The sequence below is a fragment of the Hyla sarda genome, chromosome 2 (genome assembly GCF_029499605.1).
Source record: "Hyla sarda isolate aHylSar1 chromosome 2, aHylSar1.hap1, whole genome shotgun sequence".
Lineage (NCBI taxonomy): Eukaryota > Metazoa > Chordata > Amphibia > Anura > Hylidae > Hyla > Hyla sarda.
This window is the reverse complement of record NC_079190.1, coordinates 244,316,298-244,337,240: the sequence shown is the minus strand read 5'-3', so window position 1 is coordinate 244,337,240 and position 20,943 is coordinate 244,316,298. Positions and strand designations below refer to the sequence as shown.

Genomic DNA, 20,943 nt, shown 5'->3' with positions numbered 1-20,943 from the left:
GCTACTTCCCCCAACAACTCCAACTCCAATCTGATGTTTTGACTAAATATGTGACTTCACTGGCATGCGAGTTAACTAAAATACATTCCCGAGTATTTTCCTCTATTGCAGATCCAGAGGCTGACACAGGGACGCATAGTCTGCTCCCAGGCGACAGGGTCCCTGTGAAGAAGTTTATGAGAAAACACTCCCTTGAACCCAGACACGACGGCCCATACCAGGTCTTGATGACCACGTCTGTCAAGCTAGACGGCAAGAGCACTTGGATCCACGCCTCCCATTGTAAGAAGACAACAGCACCAGTTGAAGTGGATCCACAGACTGCACCAGCCCAGTCTTGAAGTTCCATATCCTTTTTGTAACCCTTGGGGTGCTGGGGATGGCTAACACCCAATAGGTGCTTATTGGCTCCCAGATTTGCACTGGACAGGTTGCCATAACTCAGGAGGGAGGACATCCTGTAATGGGGGGTAAGATCCCCTTTTGGTATAACTCATCCAATACAGAAACAGTCACCTATATGTTTAATTACTGCAGTATAGTTGCCTGTGAGGCTGATGCAATGCCTTACCTACACTGACAATCCCGAGTCAATATACATCTGAGTAACAGACACCTACTGGGGTAGCTCCTGTATGCTGGGGATATAGACCAGCTAGTGCTGAAAATAATAGAGACAAGAAAGGGAGATCCCTTTTCACTAGAATGCATATATTGAAGACCGTTCACTGTAACCCTAAAGCGAGACAAGGGAATAGGCTGACCCTTACACTGACCATTGAGAACCCCTAGCCCGGGGATGGAGGAACTTACATATTGGGAGATTATATGTGGGGATACCGGGGTGCACTATGAGGGAAATTCCACCCGAGGGACATGCATAATTCAAATGAGTGGAAAAGATTAAACTCACAAGAGCCTACAGCCAAAACCCCAAACCCATTAGCCCCCCCATATCCAACCCTTTGAAAGTATGTTGTCCATAGACAATCCCACCTTTGAGGACACAATGGCAATAAAGACTGGGTATTCTGACCTGAATATGTGGGTAGAGTAGATGAAATATACAGCAGATACACACAATCACTCCAACTGCTATATGTGCTGGGGCCAGACCCCATCTAGGTACAGTCCCCCTATCAATTCCGAAAGATAGCCTGAAATATTTTATTAGCTTATTCACCAACACAACTACCAATCACACCTCCTGTGAGAATTGAAAAAATTAGTACCCCAGAACCACAAAGACCCTCAACCCAAGGGAGGGTATCACAATTTACAAAAGGGATTACACTTGCTATGTGAGTAGGAACGGTAAAGGCAGATTCCGGGGCAACTTTACAAAAGGCTATTTAGGGGATATCTATTGGATCTGTGGGGACCAGAAAATAAGAACTATTCTAGAAGGTGACTGGGTAGGAGAGTGTGCCCTGGCCAAGGTGCTCATGCCCATACATATTAATCCTGATGGAGAGGAACAAGAAAGACCAGAGAGTCATTCAGCCAGAAGGAAGAGATCTACCACTGCAGGTAGTTTCGATCCCCATGTAAACACAGATGCCATAGGAGTCCCGAGGAGGGTGCCCAATGAATTAAAAGCCCAGGACCAAGTAAAGCCAGGATTTTAATAATTCATAATGCCCCTGGTAACTATTAACAAAAATGTGGACTGGATCAATTATATCTATTACAACCAACAGAGATTTGTCAACTATACTATGGATACACTCCAAGGCCTAGCGGACCGATTAGGACCCACCTCCACCATGACCTTCCAAAATAGAATGGCCCTCAATATGATCCTGGCAGAGAAGGGTGGGGTCTGTAAAATGATAGGGGAGACCTGCTGTACCTATATTCCTGATAATACTGGTCCAAATGGGAAAGATTTATAAAAAAAAGGTTATTAAGAAATAAATGATCCTTGGGATCAGCACTTTGGGTGGGTTAGCAGATGGAAGAGCGTCCTAACCCAGATAGGGATCACTATAGTCATTATCTTGATAATCCTGGCCACAGTTATCTGTTGTGTATTACCCTGCTTAAAGAAACTCTGTGAAAAGACAGTAGAGATCAGTTGACCTGCCTTACTCAATACAGATACTCCTGATGACTATGATAAGTCTTACTCTCCATTACAAAGTTTACCGGTCAACTACAAACTTGTAGGCTCTTTGGGAAAGCATCTGACTTCCTCATGTACAGAGACTGCAACAAGGGGGCGATGGAATAGCCATGGCTCATCTAACGTACAAAATAAAAAGCGTTCCTGGGCACATAAGGACAGATTAGTTAGACACATGTTAAGGGATAGGTAAAATAGTCATATTAAGGGGGGACTGTAGTGGACTCATATATATATATATATATATATATATTATTATTATTATTATTATTATGAAAATGTCTATTTTTTCCTAAACTGTATATTCTTGCTGCGCTGAACTGCTTCCTCCTCCACCACCTGTTGGCTCCCTCCCTCCATCGAGCCTCAAAGATGGCATCCTGGATTGGAATGTGGCATCCTGGATTGGAATGTGGCAAGGATAAGAAGTACGTAGAAGGAGATTTAACCAATTAGCTGCTTTTCCCACCCAATTGACCTCACTTCCTGGACACAGCATTGTATAACCGTATAGAAAAACCCTGTAGTCTCTTCCTCTGTAATAAAAGAAAGTATCATCCAACTGTCAGCTTGTCAGTGTTTGGTCTTTCCTGTCCTTACAGCGATGAGGGAGCATCCTCCATCACGGTGCTGTCATGAAGGATTAATGGACACAGAATTAATGGTAAGGAATAATTCCAATTTTTTGTAAATGACATATTCAGTTAATTCTGCATTCACATCACGTTTGGGGCAGCCGAATCCGGAGGAAAAATTGGAAAACCGTCTGCTGCCGTTCTCCATTCATTTCAATGAACCAAGTCAGCTAGTGACCCCAGTCGGGTCACTTTTGGACTGTATCCGTTTTTATTGCCGGACTGAAACAACAGCAATCCATAATTTTGAGTCCTGCACAAAAATGGATACTGTCTAAAAATGACCGAACTGGAGTCACTAGCTGACTCGGTTCATTGAAATAAATATGGTATGGCACAGGTCCGGCAGAGATACTTATCTGGGGGGGGGGGGGGGGGGGATTTATCAAAGTTGTCTATTTCCTACAGAGCGTTAGGCTGGTCTATTGTGCGCTTAATTTATGAAAAGTTTCACGGCTCTTCATAAATTCTGTCCAGAGACTTTGAGATCTATGGTTTAGATTGTATTTAAACCTGCTCCAGTCTGGTCTGACATTTTGGCGTACTTTCTGCCAATGCACTTTACACTGAAATGTCGCTATTGATAAATTCAGCACCAATGCATTTTTCCATCTAAACTAGACTAGAATGCATCATGTTCTAAAAATCCTCTAAAGCAAAAGTTGCACATATTTAGACTGCGACTTTCTGTGCGACAATTTTAGATGGGGAAAAACAATCTAAATCCTTTGCTAAATCTTTCCCATCGTGTCAGTATGCCTTCACTGTGCTGCATGCAAGTATATCTGTACAAAATAAACAAGTGCTTCCCAACAAGGGTGCCTCAGCTGTTGCAAAACTACAACTACCAGCATGCCCGGACAGCCGAAGGCTGTCCGGGCATGCTGGGAGTTGTAGTTTTGCAACAGCTGGAGGCATCCTGGTTGAGAAACACTTGTTTATGTGTAAATATGCCAAAACCATGATGAGGTCTAAAACACAGAAAAGGTACAACATTTTCCACTTTTCCATTTTTTTTACTGTGTGTTTTATTCCTTATACTGATGTAAAACACTGACCAAAATACATATACAGGCCTAATACTGGAAAATACAAGCACACCAGTATGAACTCCATACAGCTGTATTATCTGAATCGTTGTCTTTTCTTGCCAGTGTTAAAGATGGCCGCCCCGTCCACTCTCGCGTAGACGCCGCAGTCTCCCGTGCGCTGATTGGTTGCTCGTCCCAGTATGGCGGCGCACGTTGTAGCGTGTCTGGGGGCGGGGCTACAGGCGGCGTGCTGCTGTTACAAGTAGCTGTGTAACTTTGGCGGGGATCATCCGGCTGCGTCACCTCAGGCTTTCTTTCCTTTTCGCGCGGGAAGCGTGTCCGGTGACCGGCAGGGAGGCACGGAGCGGTCCCCTGGGTTTCTGCTATTGGCCGTCTGGAAAAGACGGAAAGATGGCGAATAAAGAAAGTAAGCAGGGCCTGGCTGGGGTGCTGGCACCTTTATCACTCTGACTCGCCATGTAGCCGGGAGAACCGCGCCTTGTGTTGTGAAAGCCGCTCCGTGTGCACGGGTCCCTCTCCCGAGGCCTGCTGTGCCAGCTAGCGCCAGGCTTTATGGTCTGGTAGATGGCGCCATTCATTTTCCCGCAGTGCTGCCTCATTCTGTATGGAGTGTGGGCATCGTGTATATACTATATCCTCAGACCATGTCTATATACACGTGTGTACCCGGAGCGAATGTATATTGTATACCTAGACCATGTGTATACTGTGTACCTAGACCATGTGTACTGTATACCTGGTCTGTGTGTATATCTGTATACCTGCATTGTGTATACTGTATATACCTGTGTACCTGGACCATGTGTGTACTGTATACCTGGTCTGTGTGTTATATCTGTCTACCTGCATTGTGTATAATGTATGTACCTGGACCATGTGTATACTGTATACCTGGACCATGTGTATACTGTGTGTGTGTGTGTGAGAGATATATATTAAACTTGAGTAGCCTTAATATATGCAAAAGGAGAGCAGCACATCCCCAGTTAAAGTGCACGGGTGCCGTCAGCGTAGGGCCCAGGTTCAGGGATCCATAGAATAGTAGCAAATAGGCTGCTGCAACTCCATAAAGTGCAAAAAGGTGAATTTTATTCACACAATGTGAGGCGACACTTCGGTTTGCTCAAGCCTTGAAAATGGTTTGGTGAGCAAACCGAAATGTCGCCTCACGTTGTGTGAATAAAATTCACCTTTTTGCACTTTATGGAGTTGCTGCTGCCTAATTGCTTATATATATCTGTCTGTCTCGTGTATGCTACCTAGACTTTGTGTATCCATTGCTGGGGACTATTACCAGCCTTGTACTGTGTACGCATGGGTATATCTACTGGAAACCCAGTTACAGTGTGTGTTATATACCTGTGTATGAGGAGGCTGTAGGGGCCTCACCCTATGCCAGGTAGACAGGGTGGGTGCTATGGCTGATGACTTCTACTTTGTGATTACTTTTTTTCCACCATGGGCTTTGATGGAATACAGTTGAGGGGCTGATCTCCAGCTTGGGGGGTGATGCCCACCACCCACCCTGACACTCTGGTCTTAAACAGTCTGAATTATTTTCTCTTCTGCTTCCAACACATCAACTCAATAGTCGAGCTGACTTTTTTAATTCTCTGCCCGATATGTCATTGTCACCACATTATCAATGTGTTACATTATGCTGCATTTCATTTTAGGGCGCTACTAGCCTGATCTGAGCCACTGTGTAAACGGGTGACAATATCTTAGACCCTTACACTTTTTGTAACACTGTGGGGATGACTACACGAAGGATCGCTAGACCCTACTGGACAGGGATATGTGCAGCTGAAAATATATAATTTTTTTTTTCCAGCTGGCCCTATTACACAGGGATACCTGCAGATTCTTCAAATCATCCTTATTCTTCCTTTTGAGGCCCTTTCATCATCAATTTGTTTAATTTGATTTTCTAGTGTTTGAAGATACTGTGGAAGAGCGTGTGATCAATGAGGAGTACAAAATCTGGAAGAAAAATACTCCATTCCTGTATGACCTGGTAATGACACATGCCCTGGAGTGGCCAAGTCTTACTGTACAGTGGCTTCCCGATGTTACTAGGTAAAAATAAATCATGTTAATGTACGTGTTTTTATTATATTGTGCATACTAGAGATGAGCGATTTTACAGTAAATTCGAATCGTCACGAACTTCTCGGCTCGGCAGTTGATGACTTTTCCTGCATAAATTAGTTCAGCTTTCAGGTGCTCCAGTGGGCTGGAAAAGGTGGATACAGTCCTAGGAAAGAGTCTCCTAGGATTGTATCCACCTTTTCCAGCCCACAGTAGCACCTGAAAGCTGAACTAATTTATGCAGGATAAGTCATCAACTGCCGAGCCGCGAAGTTCGTGACGAATTGTATTTACTGTAAATTCGCTCATCTCTAGTGCATACACAGGGAGACATAGCAAAGTGGGTGACAGACCCTAAATGTAAAAAAATATTTTGTTTATTTTCTATCCTGTTTTCCAGTTCCCTCTCACGTGGATGCAACACTATTGTAATGGCACCTATTTTTTATTTATTTTAAGCCCCTAGTTTACCAAACCAATATTGGCATCTAAACTGATGAGATGTGACATTGAAAAGTATTTGAAACTTGGTTTTAAGGCCCTGCCTTTGACTTTAGTTTCATCAGCACAATGTGGCCTTGATCCTTCTGTTTTCTATAAGAAAATAAAAATATTATGTAACAAGTGAATTTTATTTATTCCGCCCCAGCAGTGTGGCTCTTGGTGTGCTTTTTGTATTGCACAAAAATAGAGCTTAAATGATTTGGTTGATATTATTGATAATGGAAATGGCTAGCAACTTTCATTATCGATTAGTTGGGAACATGGTCTGCCTGAGCTGGACACTAGATTCAGGAGCTCCATGCCACCATGCTTTTTGCCCTCATAGTGGCTGTTCTTTAAACCTGGTAACACATTAGTGCACAAGGAGACTCTATAAATGGCAGCACACTAACAACATGTCAACATCTCTACCAAACATACAATTTAGAAAATTCAAATGCGGAGGAGGAAAAAAGTGGCGCTGCTAATTCCAAAATGACGTGGATGCCAGACCAGAAGTATTGTGAAAACACCGGAATGGTTTATTAATCATAAGAAAACAATAAAATACAGGGATGATGTGTTTTGGGGGAGCCACCCCCTTCCTCAGATCAGTATGAATAATACAGGTACTTGCTGGGTTTAAATACAACGAAAATTGGTGCCAGTATAAAAAGGGGCTGGGGCCATTCGACAAAATCACATCAAATGTACAAGATATATATAACAGACATGTATTATATACAAAGACACCACCGCATTGTAAGAGCAGCACAAATATGGGTAAAAAGTAAAAGTATTTCAGAAGGGGCAGCGATGTAGCATCTGACATCCGGTCGATACACAGCGGAGGATGCTGACAGTGCTGGAGCTTGCGTCAGGGACGTGTTGCCAGGGTAGGGAAACCACGTGACAGGAGTGAGCCATTCACAGGCATGAGGGCGGGCTCTCGCGTCAGCGATCCTGTCACTGGTGTGCCGAGCGCACAGAGGTGTAGCTGTGCGATCGTGCACCGGCATCACCAGCCTGTATAATAAGGGTAAATGCACAGAGGAGCAGGGGAACATTTAAGACAGATCTGCGCAGGTAGCAATGTATCATGCACTTTCTGACTGGATTGTTATCCACCAATGAACGGGAAGGTGTGATTGAGTGGACAGTAATAATGAGTGCTTACAGTGATCATAAGTACTAAGAAAATAGATGTTACCATAAATTAATAATACTCCAAATAAATAAGATGAGTGAATATATGTATAAAACACATAGGATACCTCAAAGTCCATAAATATAATTATATAGAGAGAGAATAAAAGGAAACAATCAGGGATCACATAAAACCATAGGGGAAGCCCTGATATATAATAAACGTGATGATTAAAAATGACTCAATCATCTTGTTAAGACCATACGGAACTAGGGTGTTTAAGGTATGAATCCAAAAAATTCTCTCGTCTTCTAAGTGTGTTGAACCGTTGAGAGACATCCTTGGCAATGTGCTCAATGAGGGTAGCTTGTACCAGGCTAGTTACCAGAGTGGTGCTCATACATATGGCGTGACGCACTGTGTAGTGTAAAGCCATGCACTGTGGTGTTGCAGTGTTTAACCCCTTAAGGACCAGGCCCTTTTACACCTTAGGACCAGAGCGTTTTTTGCACATCTGACCACTGTCACTTTAAACATTAATAACTCTGGAATGCTTTTAGTTATCATTCTGATTCCGAGATTGTTTTTTCGGGACATACCGTATTCTACTTTAACAGTGGTAACATTTTGTGGTAACTTGCTTCCTTTCTTGGTGAGAAATCCCAAAGTTTGAAGAAAAATTTGAAAATTTAGCATTTTTCTAACTTTGAAGCTTTCTGCTTGTAAGGAAAATGGATATTCCAAATAAAAAATTTTTTATTCACATATACAATGTCTACTTTATGTTTGCATCATAAAATTTGAGTTTTTACTTTTGGAAGACACCAGAGGGCTTCAAAGTTCAGCAGCAATTTTCCAATTTTTAAAAATTTTCAAACTCACTATTTTTCAGGGGCCAGTTCAGGTTTGAAGTGGATTTGAAGGGTCTTCATCTTAGAAATAACCCACAAATGACCCGATTATCAAAACTGCACCCCCCCCCCCCCCCCCCAAAGTATTCAAAATGACAGTCAGCGTTTTAACCCTTTAGGTTAGGGATGAGCGAACTTACATTAAATTCAATTCGTCACGAATTTCTCGGCTCGGCAGTTGATAGCTTTTCCTGCATAAATGAGTTCAGCTTTCAGGTGCTCCCGTGGGCTGGAAAAGGTGGATACAGTCCTAGGAGACTCTTTCCTAGGACTGTATCCACCTTTTCCAGCCCACCGGAGCACCTGAAAGCTGAACTAATTTATGCAGGAAAAGTCATCAACTGCCGAGCCGAGAAGTTCGTGACTAATTGAATTTACTGTAAGTTCGCTCATCTCTACTTTAGGTGTTTCACAGGAATAGCAGCAAAATGAAGGAGAAAATTCACAATCTTCATTTTTTACACATGTTCTTGTAGACCCATTTTTTTAAAATTTTTACAAGGGGTAAAAGGAGAAAATTTATACTTATATTTGTAACCCAATTTCTCTCGAGTAAGCACATATCTTATATGTCTATATAATGTGTTCGGCGGGCGCAGTAGAGGGCTCAGTAGCGAAGGAGCGACAAGGGGATTTTGGAGAGTACGTTTTTCTGAAATGGTTTTTGGGGGGGAATGTCGCATTTAGGAAGCCTCTTTGGTGCCAGAACAGCAAAAAAAAAAACACATGCCATACCATATTGGAAACTAGACCCCTCGGGGAACGCAAGAAGGAATTAAGTGAGCCTTAATACCCCACAGGTGTTTCATGACTTTTGCATGTGGAATTTTTTTTTTAATTTTTTCCACTAAAATGTGTTTCCCCTTAAATTTCACATTTTTGCAAGGGTTAATAGCAGAAAATACCCCCCATCTCTTCTGAGTATGGAGGTACCCCATAAGTGGACCTCAAGTGCACTACGGACAAACTACAATGCTCAGAAGAGGAGTCATATTTGGCTTTTTGAGAGCAAATTTTGCTAGGGGGGCATGTCGCATTTAGGAAGCCCCTAAAACACATGGCATACTATTTTGGAAACTGGACCCCTTGAGGAACGTAACAAGGAATAAAGTGAGCCTTAATACCCCACAGGGGTTTCACGACTTTTGCATATGTAAAAAAAAAAAATATTCTTCACAAAAATGTGGGTTTTCGCCAAAATTTTACAAATTTACAAGGGTTAATAGCAGAAAAAAAAAATTTTGTAAATAAATTTCTTTGGAATAAGGACATACCTTAATTTTTGATGATTTTCGCTCTGCGGGTGCACACCAGGTCAGTGGGACACCAGTGGGAGGTCAGTCAGGGGCCTTGAGCTTATTATAGCAGCCAGGATGTGGGCCCCCCCTTTCCTCAAGGAGCGTTAATGGGGAGCACTGAGCCCTAAAATAGGGGAACACTATGGGGGGACAACGGGCCGTAACTGGGGTAGACAGGTGGGGTACAGGGTAGGGATCGACCGATTATTGGTTTGGCCGATATCAGCCGATAATCACGATTTTGGGCATTATCAGTATCTGCAATTACCTTGCCGATAATGCCCCGCACCGTGACCGTAAGCTCAGGACCCCCGGACAGGCAGGAGGAGAGAAGCGGGTGGCGGCGGCCGCCTATGGCACCGCAAAAGCCATTGCAGTGCATTGATTTAAAGCGCCCGCTTTAAATGTGATCTGCAGCGGTGTCACGGGGGGATAAATAGCCGATAACTTATACCGGAATATCGGTATAAGTTATCGGCCATCAGCCCTAACCTCCAACGATTATCTGTATCGGCCCTAAAAAACTGATATCGGTCGATCCCTAGTACAGAGGCCCGTAATATGGGGTACAGTGGGCAAGAAAACTATAAATCATAAAATAATAAAACGGGATATGTTCCCAGAATGATGACTCAGAGCATAGCCAAAACTAAAAAAAATAAAAATAAAATGCCCTCCCCAAACCCTATGCTCTGAATCATCATTCTGGGAATGTGATGTGTGTGGCCGTCCCTAACCTGTTGCCTCAAATGCGCACCCGCTCAGGTGGAGAGAGAGCTGCGCATTTGAGGTAACCTAAAAAAGTCCTTGTTGATAGTGACTCGGTGACCTATGACCCATTTTTTTAAAAACACCCCCAGAGGGCTTGAGGACCGGTGTTGTGGTACCTCGCACAGGGACAGGTGAGCTGCCGTTCCCATGAATAGTGGTGAGCAAAAGGACATCCCTCTTATCCTTATACTTCAACAGGTTATCATGGGTCAGGGCACGGGACTCGCCCTTGGGGATAAGCGTCTTGACAAAATTTAGAGGGAGGCCTCTCTGGTTCTTCCGCACGGTCCCACAAACGGACGTGGATCTGGCAGAAAGGGATGTTAAGAGAGGGATGCTGGTGTAAAAGTTATCCACGTACACGTGGAAATCCTTATCCAGCAATGGGTGCACAAGGTCCCAAACGAGTTTCCTGCGAGGATCCACAGCTTCTTCTCACTGCTGAACCCGCTGACTGAACGAAGAGAGCGGGTGCAGCAGCGGGAAGGGACCGTTAACCCCTTCTCTGCCTCGCTACTATTGGCCGGACGATCGCTGGCCAATAGCATCATTGATGGGGCGGTGACAGTATTGTCACCGCTCCCCAGCAATGGCAGGTGATTGGCGGTGTACTGTACACCGCCGATCACCATTTATTTCCAGGTCATCGGGTCACAAGTGACCCAAATCACCAAAGATCGCTTGCGTGCCGACATGCGGGGGTCCCAGGACCCCCCTCAGCATTTGCACGGCATGCCTGCTGAAGGATTTCAGCAGGGATGCCGTTCCGATCTCTGCCTGGCGTGCGGCAGAGACCGGAGAAACACCAGGACGTCCTTGGTCCTTAAAGCCCAGGGTGCGGGGACGTCCCCCGGATGTCCTGTGTCCTTAAGGGGTTAAGTTTTTCACGGAAACACCGGATCATCCTCCCCACATACTGTAGGCCACATGGACACTAGAGTAAATAGATGACATATTGGGATCCACAATCCAGGTTTGTCTTGATGGGGAACGGTGTTTTGGTGAAATGTGAACTGAAGTCCTTACATTTAGGTGTAATATGGGGACAGCATTTACACCTCGGGAGACCACACCTGTAGTTACTTGTGATGGCCAAGAAATTAGACGATGCGCCCATTGAAAAGTATTTGACACTTGGTTTTAAGGCCCTGCCTTTGACTTCAGTTTCATCAGCACAATGTGGCTTTGATCCTTCAGTTTTCTACAAGAAAATTAAAAAAATATTGTGTAAAGTGATTTTTATTCCTGAAGTTTTTATCGGTACCTTGATTGTTTTGATCGGACTTCTTGATCACTTTTTATTTTATTTCTCTTTTGGGTGTACAAAGTGACCAAAAATATACAATTTTCAACTTTTGAATGCTTTTTTACGTGAATGCCATTGACCTTGCGGTTTAATTATATATTTATAGTTCGGACATTTACACTCGGCAATACCGCATATGTTTGTTTTTATATTTATATACTTTTTTTATATGTAATTTGAGAAAAGGGGGTGATTTGAACTTTTAACCCCTTAACGACGCCGGACGTAAATGTATGTCCTGGTACTTAACACACCAGGATGTACATTTACGTCCTATACATAACCGCGAGCATCGGAGCGATGCCCGGATCATGCGCGGCAGGCCCCTGTTGCTTAATAGCAGCCAAGGACCTGCCGGGGGGGGGGGGGCGCGTGATCCACCCCACTAGACCACCAGGAAGCAGTTAAAGGTACCTTTAGACGCCACTGTCAGCTTTGACAGCGGTAATTTAAAGGGTTAATAGCCACCCGCGGCGATCGCTGCATGTAGACTATTAACGCTGGCCCTCGGCTACAAGAATCAGCTGGGGGCCGGCATGGTGCGGGCTCTAGTCGGGAGCCCATGCCATACCTTCTTAACGGCACATGGACGTATATACACGTCCATGGTTAAGACTATAACCCCAAGATATATTACTTGTTAACTTAGTGTTCTTACAGATTGTTTTGACTTCAGCATGCTCTTGCATTTTTCTTCCCTGACAGGAAGTTGTGTAGTCCTTAATTTTCTGTGTGGTGTTGTCTGCAGCTCCTCCCTATCTCCCAAGACAACACATCATCCTTCTTCTTTCCTAGGTGTGGCTGCATCTTGTCTTTGAACTGATCAGCACAAGGCAGCATACTGTAGACGGGTAATAAAAACGTTCCTTTTTGTTGCTAAGCCCTTGTTGTACAGAAAATATTATTTTACATTGCTGGCCCAAGAAATTCCTGTTCCTTTAGCAGGCTTTGGTGTAAGGCGTGAATATAAGACATTGCTAACATTCTGCATGCTCTATATGCAGGAGGGCTATTTTGTTTCATAGGATAAGTAAAAATGGCAGCCATGGAAAAGCAATGGCAGTTGTAATGGCAACATGGATTTACCGTAGCAAATTGCCAAAATGTGCACCACTGTGTCCTAGAACTTGCAATCTTGTCAATACAAAAAGCCTGAATGTTTCTTCATTCTGTCTCTTCCTTAGACCAGAAGGTAAAGATTACGCCTTGCATTGGTTGGTGCTGGGGACCCACACTTCAGATGAACAGAATCACCTTGTGGTGGCTAGAGTCCAGATTCCAAATGACGATGCACAATTTGACGCTTCACACTATGACAGTGAGAAAGGTGGTAAGACATCCTTTTACAATTGACACATGTATGAATGACAGTAGCTAAATAACACTGACTAGAGATTTAAAATTTCTTGCGTTTTTGGGGGGACTTTTTTGGTAAAATGTTAAATTCAGAGTGGAGTAGCTTTACAAATTGAAAATCTGTTACACTTGGAACATAAAATGCAGTGTTTATAAATATGCTTAAAATTAAGCTGTACTTTTATCAGTAATAAGCCAAATTAACTGTGTTTATGAACAGGCTTCATAGCGAGGTTAAACATCTGAGTAGACTTTTAGTAAATTTATGAACAGTATAACAGGTCCTATTTACAGCTGAATGTGTGTGTTCTGAATACATGACTTGCCCTCTATTTCCAGGGCATACCTGACCTTAGCACGGGATCTTAGTGTTTTGTTCCTCATTATTTCAAATTGTTTGTGTTTTTCAGAATTTGGTGGGTTTGGTTCTGTAAGTGGAAAGATTGAAACTGAAATTAAAATCAACCATGAAGGTGAAGTGAATCGGGCCAGATACATGCCTCAGAATCCATGTATTATTGCTACCAAAACACCATCATCTGATGTGCTGGTATTTGATTATACTAAGCACCCATCTAAGCCTGGTAAGTCTAATATTGCCTGGTAAAAAGCTTATTTATTTTTTATTTGCTTATATTGTGCAGCATATGCATGGAGTATACTCCACTGAAGGATTTACTTCCAAAATGAACTGGTTGTATAATGCAGCCAGTACTTCCCGTTAAACCTCCCCACCCAAAGTAAGAGGATTATCATTGCACCTGTTATTTCTTTGGGCTGCTGGTGCTAAAGATCGCCTAGGTGAATCCATAAGTTATCAGTTCACACTACATGCAGTAATGTATTTTCTTATTCAAAGTAGGTTTGACTCCTTATTGTCATGAGTAGAAAGTGCTTTGATGTGTAATCACAATTTTGTGGTTTTATGAAGGTTTAAAGTAGGGATCGACCGATCATCGGTATGGCCGATATTCACGATTTTGGGCATTATCGGTATCGGCAATTATCTTGCCGATAATGCCCCGCACCGCGACCGCCCCCTGTAGTGCTGGGCGGTATACCGGTATGGATTTTTGCCCATACCGCTATACCGGTCGGGCCCCTCCCCCACCCTCAGTCAATTAATAAAAAATTAAACTTACCCGTAATGGGGGTGGTCGGGGCCATCCATCCTGTAGTGTCCGGCGGCATTCCGGGTGGAGGGTGCACCGGTCTGGGCTGTCCTTCTTCTCCGGGGGTCCTCTTCTCCGCTCCGGCCTAGTACGCTGCATAGACGCTGCTACGCCGTGACAGGTGCGTCGCGGCGTCTATGCAGTGTTACTAGGCCAGAGCCTGCCCGGAGTGGAGAAGATGACCGCCGGAGAAGGACAGGCCGGACCGGTGCACCGTCCACCCGGAATGCCGCCGGACACTACAGGAAAGGAGGATGGATGGCCTGGACCACCCTGACAGGTAGGGGGAGAGAAGCGGGTGGTGGTGGTGGCAGCCTATGGCACTGCAAAAGCCACCGCAGTGCATTGATTTAAAGCGCCCGCTTTAAATCAATGCTCTGCAGCGGTGTTGAGGGGGGATAAATAGCCGCTAACTTATACCGGAATATCGGTATAAGTTATCGACCCTAACCTCCACCGATTATCGGTATCGGCTCTAAAAAACCGATATCGGTCGATCCCTAGTTTAAAGTCTTTAGGCTGTCAAGACACTGAATTTTTACTATATTTTTTTAATATATTACTATATTCTGGCTGTTTTTGGAAAAAAAAAAGCTCCAACACAGCCGAAGTGCAGTAAAATGTGTGTAAATCTCATTTTACAGTAATTTGCAGTACAGTATCACAAATTTTGCCACAATGTTGGAAATCACAGCAAACACAGAAAAAAGTTATGTTTGAACACCACTTCAGGAGAGGTGAATAACATCTATATAGCTCCAACATGATCCACAGTGGTTTTAAATCACCCAACTCAGTTCTTGTCTCCTTTGGGTAAATTCACTTATCAGTATGTTTTTGGAGTGTGGGAGACCTTAAACCAGCTACTTTGCAGATGTTGTCCTTGGTAGGATTTAAACCTTAATTCTAATGCACCCCCTAAGCTACAGTCCTGCCATGGTCCCATAAAGATAGACGTATACCAATCTGGATGTGGAGGGATCTGTGAGCTAGTAGGGGTTCTGGTATGTGGTAATATTATCCTGTAGTTCACAGGAAGTCTGACTGACTGGGGGGGGGGGGAGAACTCTGCTTAAAATCTGTGCAGAGGACAAGTTGTCCAGTTGCCTACAGTGACAAATGAGGTTTATTTTTAAAAAGGCTTCTGAAAATAAAAAAAACTTGGTTACTATGGGCAACTGGTCAACTTTTCCTCTGCACATCTTTTGATCTCCCCCATTGTTCACACAACACTGCAGCTGATAGAACATGTTTTATGATCACATGGCCTGGTGCATTCTTTGGTTTCTATTCGTCACCAAGTACAGCAATTACTTCTCAGCTATCAGAAGAATTCACTCAGAGTAGAAACAACCCCCTACCATGACCCCCTGAGAGGCATGATTCTGAAACTCATTATGTATTTAAGAAATGGGGTTAAATGTTGACGGTTTATCGCCAGTTATTTTAGAAATGTTCCTTAGCTTGTTTCATTTTCTTTGGAGAGACAGACTCCTGATTAAAGCCATCACTTTATTAGAATGTGTATAGAGAAGAGAAGCCTGTCAATTGGGTGTCAACAGGGGTGGTTTATCAAACTATGCAGAGGAAGTGGTGCAATTGCCTATTGCAACCAATGAGATTGCTGCTTTCATTTCACAGGTCTCTTTAAAAATTTAAAAGCAATCAGGTTGCTATGGGCAACTGCACCACTCTTCCTCTACACAGGTTTTGATAAATCTCCCCCAGTGTCTCTCCTACAAGTCCTTCCAGGATTTACTCTGCATTTTACTCAAATTCTTCCAATATTATAATACTAATAATCATCTATCCCTTTATTATGGCTCCTGTTACAGTAGCATACATCACCTTACAAGTTCACTTTGCAGACTATGAAACCGCTTAAACCGCCAAGGCCCTTGCAGAGTTGATTTGTATATGAAAGCTTCATTGACTTTATTTTAATTTTTTTCTTAGACCCCAGTGGAGAATGTAATCCTGATCTTAGATTGAGAGGTCATCAAAAAGAGGGCTATGGCCTGTCTTGGAATTCTAACCTGAGTGGACACCTGCTGAGTGCATCTGATGATCATGTAAGCCAGATATCTTGTATCGGTATACGCTACAGTCATATAGGATCTAGTAGTGCAACAAATAGTTTGGCGCTATGTAGTCTACAAGAGCTGATTGACATACATTTTTCTAGTACTTCTGTAAGGCTACTTTCACACTGCTGTTAGTCACCGGCAGTATGAATCCGTTATCTTAAGATCGCGAAGATGGTGGGAGAAAATATAGTGCTTGCGCAGTCGTTATTTTTACATTTTTTTTTTCTCCTATTCTCTATGAAAATGGTGGCACCCGACAGACCCTTGTTGTTGCCCGTTATGACTTGTCAAACTCAAAAAAAGAAAGTAGACGGCCGTTATTCATGGGCCATGTCGGTAGTGTGAAAGGGGCCTTAGACATAATTAGTTAAAAAAAAACAAAAAACTTCATAACACGTATATATATTTTTCCTTGCAGACTGTTTGTTTGTGGGATATAAGTGCTGGACCCAAAGAAGGAAAAGTAGTTGATGCTAAAGCAATCTTTACTGGCCATTCAGCAGTGGTGGAGGATGTAGCATGGCATCTATTACATGAGTCTTTGTTTGGCTCTGTTGCTGATGATCAAAAGCTTATGATGTAAGTGGGTAGCTCGATTTAGCAATATTTTTAGTCAGTATTTAAACATTGTTCCCTTCAACTGTATTAAAATGTGTTGCTCACTCATTAATCCCCTTTCTAAAGCCACCCAATTTAAATTTTTGGCTTAAGTCTTCCTCCTCCCAAAGACCCGCAATGTATAGGAACTGCACAGCTCCTGGGACGTGAGTCATCAGAAAGCAGTTAGACAGAAAACAACAACTCAACTTCAGAAGCTAATAACTATTGGAAGGATTAAGATTTTTTAATCAAAGTAATTTACAAATCTGTTTAACTTTCCGGAGCCAGTTGATATATAAAAAAAAGTTTTGGCCAGGAATACCTTTAATTCCCTACAATTTGTATTTCATGGTATTTACTAAGGTTTCCCTACATTTTCCACTTTCGCTAAACTTTGCTTTTTTTTTTTACACATGTTCTGATCTGTCTGGTTTTCCTCTGCTCAAATCCACCACATTTTCTGTGGAAACTTCAGTAAATATGTAGTTTGTTTTTGTGAAAATGTTGGGAACATGCCCCTTTTTGGAGACCACACCCCCTCTTCCCAGCAGCCACTCCCCTTTTTGGGGGGGTTTCTTAGCAAAATGGACTTAGTCAGTGTTTTTTCAATTCTGGCGCAAAATCTGGTGCAAACAGAATTTCTGTTGCAATGCGACAGAATCTGGCACACAACCCGACAAAACATGTCGGGTTTGCAATAGTAAATGAGGGCCAATGCAGTGATATTTCCAGCAGCATTATTTTGCCATGTGAACATAGCCTAAGGGGGTATTTTCAAGACTGGCATATTGTCAGATTTTAAACCTGTTTTAGGAAATTTAGCACAAAGTTACGTTGTCATCTGTTAACCCATAACTGGGCATGAGTGTCGTCACCTCTTTGAAATAGTACCAAAGGTGGTTATGATTGTAGAACTGGCTGTAGATAGATATTTATTTATACTAATCTTTCACAAGGTAATTTTCTTCATATAGTTTTGGATACTTATTTTCTTGTCATTTTATCTAACAGATGGGACACCCGGTCAAATACAACATCTAAACCAAGTCATTCTGTGGATGCACACACTGCTGAAGTCAACTGTTTGTCCTTTAATCCATATAGCGAATTTATCCTGGCTACTGGATCTGCTGACAAGGTTTATATTGGCTTTTTATATAGGCTTGGTCTAAACCGGCCACCTAATGCATAGCTGAGATGAGTGACAACATGGCTGGAACAAAGTGTCCCTCTTAAAAAAAAAAAAAAATAAAAAAAAACACTATACACCCCCCACTTTACATTGCAAAACATTACAGCTGTCCACAGCTCATAATGTACATCTGTTACACACTTACTGTAGGTCTGTGCTCATGCATCTTTTTATTTTATAGACTGTTGCACTGTGGGATCTCCGAAACCTAAAGCTTAAACTTCATTCCTTTGAATCCCATAAGGATGAGATATTTCAGGTAAGTGTACAGAATCAGTTTGTGCTGTGAAAGTTGTCCATGTTGACATGTATGACATCTGGTTACTTGATTTAAATCTGATCATCTCTGTGGATTTACTTACTGTTATTACACTAGGTTCACTGGTCACCCCATAATGAAACCATCCTAGCTTCAAGTGGAACTGATCGCAGACTAAATGTTTGGGATTTGAGGTATGTGTAAAGTATTGATGGAGGAGAGAAAGTGAGTTGCTATATGTACAATTCAGTTAAATAAGGTTATAAATGTATGTGTTATAAAGGTAACAAACCAGTACCACCCTAGAAGAGAGTGGCCAATATTTATCAAACTGAGGCATAACTGTAGACTTTGCCCACAGTGACCAATCACAGCTTAGCTTTCCTATGTTAACCAGCTCTGGTAAAGTGAAAGCTAAGGTGAGATTGGTTGCTGTGGGCAAAATCTCTAGTTTTCCGAAGTTAAATCTGGGCCAGTGTGTTGGTTTGTATAGGTTATTGATGCATCCTAGTTTCACTGTGCCACTATGCACATTTTTCTAATGTAAACAGTAAACATTTGGGCTCTGTGCAGAATTGTCCAAACCAGTAAAAAGAAAAAGTATGTATATGTGTGTATATATATATATATATATATATATATATATATATATATATATATATATATATATATATATATATATATATATTAAATAATATTATACCCACACAATAAAAGGTGTAAACCACCACTCCATTGAGCCCCACTCATCCTTGGATATCTCTTCCCCCCCCCCCCCCCCCCATTAATAATCGGTCTTGCCCATAAGCACATGGCTTTAAATTAGGCTCAGGACCACGCAGCATGTAGGGGGCTTATGTGCTTTTAGGTAGACTTTATAAATATTTACCCGTGCACCTCAGGGCTAGGGACTCATAGCCCCCCTACAGTGTACCATAGGAGCTAACTTTAATTTAATATATCATTTTGGGCCATAATTTGCGAACGGTGCATCATAAAGAGACCATTGTAATTGGTGCTGTTTTTAGTGGGTGGGTATTTTTATAACCAAAACAATGGATTAAAAGGTAATGAGAAAATCACTTCTACAAAATGCTACCAACAAAAACTTTAGAGCTTTGAGTTTTTTTTTTTTTTTTTTTTTTTTTTAACATGGTGAGCTGAATAGCTAGAAGTCTATAAATAGTGATCCAAAACAACTTTAGTTTTTTTTTAAGTATTAAAATACGGAAGCATTTTATAAATTTATTGTATTTTATTTTTCCAATCTAGTAAAATTGGTGAGGAGCAGTCTGCTGAAGATGCTGAGGACGGACCCCCAGAACTATTGGTATGGCTTTAATGTTTAACATTTATTTGAATATATAGGCTTGAGAATGAAAATGCTGTGAGGTTATTTTATACCACTATAATTTCCTAATAAATGAGCCCAAAATGTTGTCCCCAATAGTTCATCCATGGAGGACACACGGCAAAGATATCAGATTTTAGCTGGAACCCAAATGAGCCCTGGGTCATCTGTTCAGTGTCTGAAGACAACATTATGCAGGTTTGGCAGATGGTAAGTTCATGAGGTGCTCATGGCACTACAAGTTACAAAATTCATTATATTTCACCACAAGCAAACTAAAACAATGCTGCAGTACTGACTGGATTTTTTTTTTTGTTTCTGTGCTGTGTTTTTCAGGCTGAGAATATTTATAATGATGAAGAGCCAGACATACAACCTTCTGAATTGGAAGCACAGGGATCTTAGTTGGGTGTTTTTCCATTTATTTTTATTTTTTTCTTTTGTTTACCATTGCAGACTTACACACGGTGTTAAGTGGTTGCTGTTCATTTTAGTTCTCCTTTTAATGGATGGATACTACACACTTTGACAATTTACCTATATATTGTATTGTAATGAACATGTTTGTATTTGACACAAGGCTTGTAAAAATGGTTGGTGGAATAAAAAAATTCTTCCTGTTCTGTAGTGTCTGAACTCAACCTCTTACTATCTAGAATGACAACTAGTTTTACAAGAAGTCTGTTATTTTTCCAATAGACTGGTACTCTGTGGTATCATTCTATGACCTTGATAAGGTGGCATTTCTTGCATGCTTTGACCTGTGGTGGGCATACTAAAGGTGGCATCTGACGTGAACATACAACTCTGCAGTCGTATGCAAATACTGAATTTACATTACAAATTTGCAGCAGTCGTGGTGAATTTTTTAAATTTTTCTCTAGTAGATGCAAATAAGTCCTTTTTTTTTTTTAAACCGGTCAGCATCAGCAGTAGCTCTACATATCAACCTTATTTCATATTGATAAATGAGGCTCATGCAGTCAAGATGATGGCATAGTATTCGTTACTGCGCAGGATTAACACAGGCCATAAGTCCTAGAAGAAAAGATATAACATTTCACTGATGGTTTGTTTCAAGACTATCTGGACTGTTTTCAATACTGC

The 20,943-nt window shown here is 42.0% G+C and overlaps 1 protein-coding gene across 2 annotated transcripts; it reads left to right on the top strand.

Moving 5' to 3' along the window:
* Positions 1–4,002: 4,002 nt before the first annotated feature.
* Positions 4,003–20,458, top strand: RBBP7 (RB binding protein 7, chromatin remodeling factor). Of its 2 annotated transcripts, none has more exons than XM_056556811.1 (12): positions 4,003–4,218; positions 5,747–5,891; positions 13,004–13,149; positions 13,586–13,759; positions 16,304–16,419; positions 16,853–17,013; positions 18,046–18,172; positions 18,408–18,485; positions 18,603–18,679; positions 19,758–19,815; positions 19,936–20,046; positions 20,173–20,458. In XM_056556811.1, exons 1-12 carry the CDS (start codon positions 4,203–4,205, stop codon positions 20,239–20,241), a joined length of 1,278 nt encoding a protein of 425 aa, XP_056412786.1. In that variant the 5' UTR covers positions 4,003–4,202; the 3' UTR covers positions 20,242–20,458. The 2 variants fall into 2 exon arrangements, with proteins under 2 accessions (XP_056412786.1, XP_056412787.1); XM_056556812.1 differs by having other exon boundaries at positions 4,007–4,218; positions 13,004–13,146.
* Positions 20,459–20,943: the final 485 nt, after the last annotated feature.

Bases quoted from the DNA above. Each gene is read 5' to 3' on its own strand.
- RBBP7 (XM_056556811.1), top strand. The intron at 18,173-18,407 runs GTTTATATTGGC...TTTATTTTATAG, and splicing joins CTACTGGATCTGCTGACAAG to ACTGTTGCACTGTGGGATCT. The intron at 19,816-19,935 runs GTATGGCTTTAA...TGTCCCCAATAG, and splicing joins ACGGACCCCCAGAACTATTG to TTCATCCATGGAGGACACAC.